This window comes from Hipposideros armiger, unplaced genomic scaffold, assembly GCF_001890085.2.
Source record: "Hipposideros armiger isolate ML-2016 unplaced genomic scaffold, ASM189008v1 scaffold_283, whole genome shotgun sequence".
In the NCBI taxonomy this organism is placed as follows: domain Eukaryota; kingdom Metazoa; phylum Chordata; class Mammalia; order Chiroptera; family Hipposideridae; genus Hipposideros; species Hipposideros armiger.
In genome coordinates, this window is record NW_017731633.1 from 36,605 (window position 1) to 47,340 (window position 10,736).

The window sequence follows — 10,736 nt, forward strand, 5'->3', positions numbered from 1 at the left end:
TCCCTGCAGGATGTACACCTCAGGGGTCCTCTCGGTTTAGACACCTGCTTCACCCCAGATCCCTGGTTTCTGATTCAGCACGTCTGGGTGGGGCCTGGGACTGCAAATATGTCACTGCCCAAGTGATGCTGACACTGCTGGTCCAGGGACTGCACTTTGAGAACCGTTCCTCTAAATCATGGTTCTCAAACTTTGCCACATAGGAATTTTAGCATTCTTATACCCCAGGCCAGTTAAACTGTCTCTGGGGGTGGGCCCCAGGCCCCAGTATCTTTGAAAGCTCCCAGAGGGATTTCAACGTGCAAAGCTGAGAACTGTCCTCAGTGAAATCTCTGCTGATGAGATGGACTCAGAGTTGATAAATTGCTGTCATTAAGACCATACCAAGACTTTGTTTCACGAAAAGGAAATTCAAAATTGCTATATCTGAGTGTCCCTTTTGCAGACATCCGTCTTTAAAAAGTCAAGTGCCATAAAAAGAAAGATTTTTAATGATTGTCGTTTTTTTTAGTAAATGAATGCAGTATCTGCAAGTAATTTTGCTTGTAAAAAAATTAAAACCATCTTATTTGACTCTTTATCTGAAATTCCTCTGAATAAAATGCCCAGAAGAAAATAACCCTAAACTAGAGTTGTTTTAAAATTGTTGTTACAGTAAATGACATGCTTAGAGACACAGTTGCGTCAGATCAAAGATACGGTTCATTCAGGGGTACCTATAGGGCTGGGAGAGACAGTGTCCACATACCTGTTGTGATGCCTCATGGCCACCAGGGGGCATTAACACACCACCACTCCAGAGCTGGGTACCGTGGGTAGGGTGGGAGAGATGCTCTATATTCAAGCAGGAGAAAAGCAGGAAAAAAGACACAGAGGAACATTATATTTGTTGCTATTAGTTTAACTTAAAGCTAAAACCAAACAGAAAATTTTAATTTGGCAAGAATTTGGAACCATGGCGGGTAGAAATTTAACCTGGAACTCCCCCCTCGGAAACCAGTCCATCTACTAAATCTTAATGCACACACATCTAACGATCCTGCAGTTCCAGTCCTGGGCGTATGTCCAACAGAAATGTAGAGACATATGGAAAGACACATTCAAAGGTGCATTAAGGATTATAAGCCTAAACTAAGAACTTCCCAAGTGCCCATCAACGAAGTAATGGATAAAGCAAATTTTGGTGCAATCACCCAATGAAATACTGTATGTAAGCACAATCACTTAACACAAGATCTACCATATTAAATTTGAAATACACAATACAGTATTAACTGTGGGTGCGATGTTGTACAGCCGGTCTTTTGAACTTATTCATCTTGTATAACTGGAACTTTGTTCCCGCATTTCCTCTTCCCCCCAGCCCTTGGCAATAACCATTCTACTCTCTTCCAATGAGTTTGACTAATTTAGATTCCTCAGATACGTGGAATCATGCACTATTTGTCCTTTGGTCTGGCTTATTTCGCTTAGTGTAATGTCCTCCAGGTTCATCCATGTTGTTGCAAATGGCAGAATTTCCTTCTTTAAGACTCAGTAGTTTTCCATTGTTTGTATATACCACATTTCCTTTATCCACTCGTCTGTCAAACATTTTCCAGGGCAGATCATATGTTAGGCCCAAGCAGTGTTTTAGGGAAAAACTAGAATGGAAGAAACCCAGATTCATCTACAGGAGAAGGGGTAACTGAAATATGTTACAAGCCTCAATACTAAATGCTGAACTAGCTATATAATCAACATGGATGAAACCCACATATAAAATGCATGAGTGGAAATGTTAGTTGATGAATGCATTATACAGTATGCCATTTATCTAAATTTTAAAAGTCTCCATAAATACCATATATCATTTACGAGTATAGTCAAACACCACATGGTAAGAGAATAATGCTAGGTTGGGAATTATGTACTACAAGGTCAGAATAATAATAACTTGTAAAGATACAGGCAATGGAAAAAAAAGGAACCTTAACTGCTTTTGTACTTTTATTTCTCATTTCTGTAAAAAAGAAATTTGACATAGCTTTGGATCATACTTATTTCTGTATCATTCTGTACATACGAAACATTACAAATATTTTTTAAAAGTTGGGATGCCATGAAGTGAATTAGAGTTACCCTGGTAATTTTCAACAATCAAGTCATCAAAGATGCAAAGATTTGATCATTCAAGGCTCCAACATGAAATAACAGGTTTTATACAATTACCACCCATGATTTACATAAACAAGGACAGGAGGACAAATATTTATCTCTGAGACCTAGAAGTGTTTGACCATTCTTCCCATGGGAACAGCTCTCGAGGAAGATCTGCCGTCTTCTCCTGAAATATTTTATCAAAGACTTCGGCTTGGGCCACCGTGAAGTAATTTTTCCAGTCCCCAGAAATGCCTGACAAACATAAAATAGAGATTCAAATCAAATCTAGGGGTAGGTCTCAAGGCCCCAACACATCACCTGAATCTGTTCCTTCTGTCCACTTGACATGGAAATTGTAGCTAATATAGCAGGATGACCAATGGCCCATTGGTGGGCCATGATACCTATTTACACTTCCATCTTCCTGGAAACGATTTCCTATATTCTCCTCTCTCCCAACCCATCGTGGATACAGTTTATTGGCAATAGAGCAGCTCCATGTTCTGTTACATTTAGAATCTGGCCACTGCTCATCACCTCTATCTCTATCACCTTGGCCCAAGCCAACATCGTTTCTCACCTACATTATTGTATTACACTTCTAACTAGTCTCTGTTTTTTTTCTTTTTTTAATTGGGGAGTTGGAGAAGAGAACAATGTTGGGGAATTGGGGAAGGGGAACATTGTGTTTTTCCAGGACCCATCAGCTCCAAGTCAAGTTGTTGCCCTTCAACCTTAGTTGTGGAGGGCGCAAACTCAGCTCCAAGTCCAGTCACCGTTTTCAATCTAGTTGTGGGGGATGGGGTGGGGGTGGGGGATTGTGTGCAGCCCCCATCGCATGCACGAGTCAAACTTGTTAGAAGCACGTGCTCTCACCAGCTGAGCCATCCTGCCACTTGTTGGCAGCTCAGCAGCAGCTCAGCTCGGGTGCAGCTCACTGGCTCATGTGGGAATTGAACCGGCGACCCTGTTGCTCAGACCTTGAGCTCTAATCAGCTGAGCCACCTGGCTCGCCCCTAGTCTCTCTGTTTTTGATCTTTCTCCGTTTTAAGTTATTCTGAACATGGCAGCCATCTTGATTCCTTAAGAAACTATGCCAGATCATGTCACTTCCTGCTCAAATTCTCCAAGGACCTCTGGTTTCATTCAGTGAAAGTACTTGTGCTTCTCCACGGCTCCAGGTGATTTGGTTCCCTGTAATTTCTCTGACCCATCTCCTATGACCATGCACTTGTTCACTCAAGACTCTATTTCATTGAGTCTTCTGATTCTGCCTCAAACAGGCTAGGCATCCCCCCTTCTCAGACTATTTTTATTTCACATCCCTTTCTTGCTGGAGTGCTATTCTCTCAGATATATCCATCTTATTCGTTGGCTTCTTTCAAGTCTTTATTCCAACACGGTCTTCTCAGTGAGGTTCTCTCCTGCCCACCATCTAATATGGAACTGTGAATCCCCACCCTTGCTGTACTTGACTTTTCACATATGATATGCTATATGTCTTTTCCTTTGTGTGCGTGTGTCTGTGTATGGCATGTATCTCCAATATATGTTTTAGAAAGTCACAAACTTCTCTTTTTGAATGGCCAAAGACTTAGTGTTTCAAAGTTATAGACACATAATATGTACTCAAATACTTGTTGAAAGGATGACTAAAAGAATGAGGGGTGTGCTATCATTATCTCCATTTTACCGATGAGGGAAAAAGAGACCTGGAGAAGTTATACAGTTAGAAAGTGATGGATGTGGATTTGAAGCCAAACATTTTGACACCAGAAGCCATACTCTTAATTATATGATCATGTTACTATTTTATATATTATATAAATGAATACTTGGTATTATAGTAATATACTAAGTAAATCAATACATTAATTAAGTTCCTATATAACTGAATAATATATAATCACATATAAATTTATGTGCTTAACTTATATGCATAAAAATAATATAACAGAATGTCTAATAAATAATGGGTGCCCTGCAAACACCCACTGTTGCTCTCATGCTCATCATTACCTTCATTATTAGAACAATTTTCATTATAATTTATTTCTTATGCTCATGAATCCTCCATAACCCACCTGACTTTTATTTGTTATTTATTTTTATTAGTTTCAGGTACAAAACAACATAGTGATTAGACGTTTATACACCTCACAAAGTAATAACCCCAATAAGTCCATTACCCATGTGACACTGTACATAGTTATTAGAATATTATTAACTATATTCCCTATGCTGTACTATATATCCCCATGACAATTTTTTTAAATTATAGTTGCCATTCAATATTATTGTACATTAGTTTCAGGCGTACAATGCACCTGACATTTAGTAAGCCAGTACGAGGTCTTGAGGTACCAGAATCTCTGTAAATTCAATAGGCTGCCCCCTATGAAACATCAGGTGAGATAATGTTTCTGTGCAGGCAAGCCTGTGAAACCAAACAAGTTATCTGTTTCCAAAATACAATGGTGTGAAAGGCACCACCATTCCAGAAGAAATAAATCGGAAAGAAGGAAGAGATCAGTGGTCCCAAGCAAACCCCAAACCTAGCAGGGCAATTTCCATTAGATTACATTTTTTTCTATTACAGTATGGTTGGCACACAATATTATATTTCAAGTGCACAACATAGTGATATGACTTTTATATACCTCACTACGTGGTCATGATAAGCCTAGTAACCCATCTAGATTTTGAGGATCGAGAATTAGCCTCTTTGTCTTGATGCTCTGACCTCCTGGACCATTGGGGTAATGGCCCCCAGTCCCTCTGCCCTGGGTGGCAGCCCCCACCTACGCAAGGTCTTTTGAATTATTTAATTTCTTTCTTCCATGAGTCACCACCCTGGGTATACTGGAACAATAGGGTTTTGGGAAAATGCATTCCTGCTATTCCCTGCATCCCGTGCTGCATTCATCTTGAGCCCAAGGACGTGGACATGATTACTCTTTCATCATGGGGCCCTTACAAGAACCTGATAACAAGACAGGTTCTCAGCTAAGTGAAAAGTTTCCCCTCTCTCCCTTTTCCAGTTGAGTCATTGTTTATATATTTCTTGGTTCAGGATAGTTGTCTATACTAAACCACCAGTGGGGTAGCACCAACGTGACCACCCCCACTCCTGTCCTCACTTCCCAGGTAAATCATAGCTGGATGGTTGGCAGGCATAATGAATTCACCTGGTCACCACTTATAGAGTGGGTGTCCCCCATGCCAAATTTGGAGGAGAGAGAATCTGAATGACCTTGTACAAGTCCATTGACCCTTCCAGGTCTAACCTAGCTTCTCCAAGTGCCTGCAGCTCACATCAGTGTTATGAAAATTGACTCTCTGATAAGGGCATGTGAGAAGTTCTCTGGGTGATGAGGAAGTTGATAAGTTCAAACACTCCCTGGTCCCAACTGTTAGAGGCCTACTGTACGCACAAGAATGCCCTCATATTCTGATACATTCTGAAGCTGGATCATTTTCTGTTACCTTTTCTCATAAATGATCCATTCTTCTGATCTAAAAGCCAACCACGCAGCATGCTATAATTGGACATCTTGTTTTCTTTCATGGCCTGGAAGGAGCTGTTCTGGAGGACTGAGTTCAGTTCTTCCGGCTCTAATTTCTTGCCCAGGAACTGACAGAGCTTCTGTACAGCACTTCTTGTATCCTAGAAGGAGAAAAAGCAAGAAAAGGGATATGAAAGAAAGTACATAGAAAAGGAGATAAGAAGGAGGAAATGGCAAAATGAGGAGAAGGAGGAGGGGGGAGAGAAAGAGAGGAACAGTGTAGAAGCGAGATGCATGGAGCTGGATGTGATTAGGAGGAAGAAAGAGAAGAAAGTAAAAAAGAAAGAGCACAAATATGAGTATACAAAAGATGCAAGGACCAACATAGATTTCCCAGTGTGGCTGAATTCAGGACACCTTAATAGTCGAATACAGAGCCTGGGTTTTCTAAAGAGACTTTTTAGAAAGGCTTCTAGATGATTATGATGAGAATTAAGCAAGGAGAGGTTCAGGAAGAATGTGATAAAGGTTTAAGGGATTTATTTCGAACGCTGACTGTGCCATCCAACAGTAATACTGTTTTTCATTACTAACGTTTGAATCACACACACAAGAGTTTTACAATATCTTCTTATATATATATTATCTCAGTAGTTAGTACTTGGCGCGTGACCCTAGGAGGTCATTATAAGGAAATGGATTTTATAGCCAGAAACACTTTGCTTTGAACCATAGACATTCCTTTTAGGGCTACAATGCTTTAAAATTTTTCTTTATTCCGTGATCTTACAAGAAAACACAGGACTGTAGAAAATACTACAATAAATTCATTTTGTGGCTTGAAAGCATAATTACAGCAAAGTTTGGGAACGTGTACCTGACACAGCTGAACATGTTGCAAAAGGCTTCTGGGTAAAAATGAAATTCATGTGGAGGCCACAAAGGATTGCATCGAAGTAGTCAGAGGAAGATTGTAGGAAGTAATGTTTCTGAGATAGAAGCAAAAGCCTGTTTGTGTTCTTAACTCTTTTCTCCAAGATGAAACTAATAAGTAAAGTCCTTCTTTCAATGGCTTAATCACCCTGAGTGGTTTTGAGCATCTTCTGACAATTTTTCTTGTTCATCTCTGGTCAGCCCAGACCTTGGCCTGTCAGAATAATTACACAGATTGATTTTATGACTTCGTTTTTCTTCTGTTAACCAATTTGAGATGCCAGGCAGTTGCACACATCTCCAGAACCACTTCTACTCGGTCCCATTTTCTTCCTCAATTCCCTCTCACCACTAGGTGTGTCCTATCCCTAGAAATTTTAGAATCAGTTGCCAATGTGAGTATAAGCCATTTTGCTCTGTCTCAGTGCATGAAAAAGCTCTTAAGATGTTGTAAAATGAAACCAAGAAGAACACATGAAGAAAGAAAAAAAAAAGCATGGCGCTTGGGCATGCCAGCCAGAAGCAGGACAGTGAAGACCAAGTTGCTGTGTTCACTCCTAATGACCCCTCACAAGGCTAAACTTTGAGAAGGTGGAATAGAGACTCAGAGGAACAAAGGGAAGTTAGAGGGAGTGAAGATAGTGGTGAGAGGTGTGTGCTAACCATAAGAACAATAGTTACCCGTTTTAGCTCTTCGTAGCTCAGTATCAGGAAGTTCTCCTTCCCTTGCATGGATATCCAGCCACGAACATGGTCAAACCATGATCCGAATACCACTGCATGGGTGGAGGGGCAGAAAGAGTGGGTGGGTTACAAACTCTGTGAAAGTAGGGACCCATCTATTATGTTTACTCTTGTGGGCACAATTGCTAGCACAATTCCTGGCACACTTAGAACCATCATAACTCTTAGCTGAATGAATAAGAGATAGAAAATTATTATCCAACATCATTCATTTACCTTGTAATGAGCCTAGTTCATTTACAGAAGGCTCTGTACCCAGTTTTCAAGGGTCTCTAAGGAGATCCTATGAGACAGCCATGTGGCTTAAGGAATAGTATTCTTGCTGCCCCCAATCTGTTCAGCATTTAGAATTTTTCATTGATAGGTCACTCCCACAGCCCTTGAAGATATTTTTCTGTCTTCTGCCTTCAATGTTGCTATTGTAATTATTGTTCCTTTGGAAATTATCTGCCTTTGGTTTAAGATTTAAGATTTTCTTTCATTTTTTTCTACTACAGTTTTCCTAGAGACCAGATGAAGATTTATTTGTAATAATGCTTTGTGAGGCTAGGTGTGGCTCTTCAAACTGAGAAATCATCAATGCAGGAAATTCTCAGGCATGTTTCCTTGAAAATTGCCTTTCCTTACATTTTATATTATCTTCTTGAGAGGTAAATCTTCTCACTCCATCCCCCATATCTTAACTATTTTATGCTTTTTGATAGCTGTCTACCATGCCCAAGCTCTTCTTAACTCCAAAGTATAGTGGGAAATTATCAATTAAGAATTCTACTCAGTTAAACTTTCATTCAAGAATGAGCATAAAATGAAGACGTTTTCAGGAAAAATACCAAGGCAATTTACCACTTTTGTTACAAGTGGACTATTTTAAGTTATACTTTATGAATAAATAAAGTGAATCCAGGAGAAAGGAATAACCAGTGGGTCAAAGAAGAAATCAAAAAGGAAATTTTAAAAAATCTTGGAACAAACAAAAATGGAAGCACAACATATCAAAACTTATGGGATGCAGCAAAAGCAGTTCTAAGAGGCAAGTTTACAGTGATAAATGCCTGCATTAAGAAAAAAAAAGATCTCAAATAAATAACCCAACTTTACACCTCAAGGAACTAGAAAGAGAAGAACAAACAAAGCTCAAAGTTAGCAGAAAGGAGAAAATAACAAAGACCAGAGCAGACAAAAAGAGAGAAATGAGAAAACATTAGATTAACAAAAATAAGAGCTATTTTTTTAAAAAAAAGATAAACAAAACTGACAAATGTTTAACTAGACTAAGAAAAAAAACAGAGCAGACTTAAATAAATAAATAAATGAAAGAGGAGACATTACAACAGATGCCACAGAAATACAAAGGATAAGAAGCTAACCATGAACAATCACACACCTAGAGGAAATGGATACATTCCTAGAAACATAACACCTACCAAGACTGAATTAGGAAGAAACAGAAAATCTGAATAGTCCAATAACTAGTAAGGAGACTGAATCAGTCATCAAAAATCTTCCAACAAAGTAAAGCCCAGGACCACATGGTTTCCTGTTGAATTCTATGAAACATTAAAGGAAGAATTAATATCAAACCTTCTCAAACGTCAAAAAAATTGAAGAAGAGGAAACACTCCCAAAATCATTTTATGAGGCCAGCATTACCCTGATACCAAAGCCAGATAAGGACACCACAAGAAAAGAAAACTACAGACCTATATCCCTGATGAATACAGACACAAAAATCTTTGACAAAACATTAACAATTTGAATACAAGAGCACATTAAAAGGATTATATTATCCGCCATGGGGTGCATTTCTAATCAATATTGTCCCAGAGCCCTGGCCAATGAGATGAGAAAAAAATAAAGACAATATATACATATTAGAAATTAAGATAATAGTTATTACTTGAAGGCTATACTTATACTTCATAGAAAATCAAAGAGAACCTATAGGGAAACAATTAGAATTAAGAAGAGAGTTCATTCAAATTGGTGACTCCCTAGTCAACATTCAAAATCAGTTACATTCCCCCAAATCAGGCACAAACAACTGGAAAATGTAATTTAAAGATGTCATGAATCTAAGAAGAAATGAAATACAGCTAAAAAAGAGTAGTTTTTCATTAAAAAAAAACAAAACAAAACAAAACAAAACATAAAAGACCAAGTAAGGCATTTTAAAAGCTTTAGATAAGGGAAGAGGTAAACAAAGAGACTGAAGAGATAAACTAAGTAAAATATGCCATTTCTCCATGAATTATTCTGTAAAATTACTATAATGATAATCATAAAAATACCGACAATAACAAGTGTCACTGAGGATATGGAGTAACAGATGCTCTCCTATGCTATTTGTAAGAATATAAATTGACGCAATCACTCTGGAAAATAGTTCACTACCTTTTAAAGTTGAAAATTCATATTCATTGTGCCTTAGCAGTTCTACACTCAGGTTTATAAGCCAGAAAGAAAGTCTTACACATGTACCAGAGAAGCATTGTTCCCAATAGCTCTAAACTTGAAACATTTCATTTAATTTCTAACTTTGGACTTACAAGTGTTGGCAGAAGCATTTGACTGAAAAACTAATGGCTTCAGCAATGCTTGCAAATAGCAATTACATTTCACTCCTTTGATTCTCCCCTTGGCCAAACCTAACACAGCAGTGCTCATGCTGCTGGTATATCTGCCTTGGGAGGTGGGACACAGCCATCAAAACATGCTTGGGGTCTTCTGCATACAGAATTCGAGGGTTCAGGTTTCCCAGAGCATGGGTGATGAAACAGGTACAAACTCCAGGGATCCTATAGACTCCTTACTTTGCTCGGGAGGAAATGTATCCAGGGCAGGGGACCCCTGAATAATTTTTCATCGTGTATGATTCAGAGTTTTGCTCTAAGACCCAGGGTCCAGAGCAGGGACAATACTCCCTGGGACTTAAATTCCGAGGATTTCTTCATTTGTATGGGGGGATGGGTTTGGATCAACCTTCTGCAGAGCTGCGGAGAACTCAGGAGATTGATATTAGTTGAAAAAAATAAAGATTTTGGTTCTCGACTGGAAAGAGAGCCAGGGGCCGGTCAAGTGGCTCAGTTGGTTAGGGCGCGAGCTCTGAGCAACGGGGTCGCCAATTCGATTCCCACATGGGCCAGTGAGCTGCGCCCGAGCTGAGTTGCCGCTGAGCTGGTGAGAGTGTGTGCTCTTAACAACTAGGTTGCCGGTTCGACTCCTGCTTGGGATGGTGGGCTGTGGCCCCCTGCCCCCTCCTCTCCCCCGCAACTAGATTGAAAGTGGTGACAGAACCTGGAGCTCAGTTTGTGCCCTCCACAACTAAGATTGAAGGACAACAACTTGACTTGGAGCTGATGGGTCCTGGAAAAACATAATGTTCCCCTTCCCCAATTCCACAACACTGTTCCC

At 39.5% G+C, this 10,736-nt stretch overlaps 1 protein-coding gene across 2 annotated transcripts in view; it reads right to left on the bottom strand.

Moving 5' to 3' along the window:
* Positions 1-1,976: 1,976 nt before the first annotated feature.
* Positions 1,977-10,736, bottom strand: part of SULT2A1 (sulfotransferase family 2A member 1) — a 15,528-nt gene continuing 6,768 nt past the window's right edge. For both annotated transcript variants that reach the window (XM_019658129.1, XM_019658130.1), the window contains exons 4-6: positions 7,263-7,357; positions 5,629-5,809; positions 1,977-2,394 (exon numbers count right to left, since the gene is read on the bottom strand). In XM_019658129.1, the coding sequence (XP_019513674.1) occupies positions 2,252-2,394; positions 5,629-5,809; positions 7,263-7,357 (419 nt within the window). In that variant the 3' untranslated portion in view covers positions 1,977-2,251. The remainder of the gene's footprint in view (positions 2,395-5,628; positions 5,810-7,262; positions 7,358-10,736) is intronic.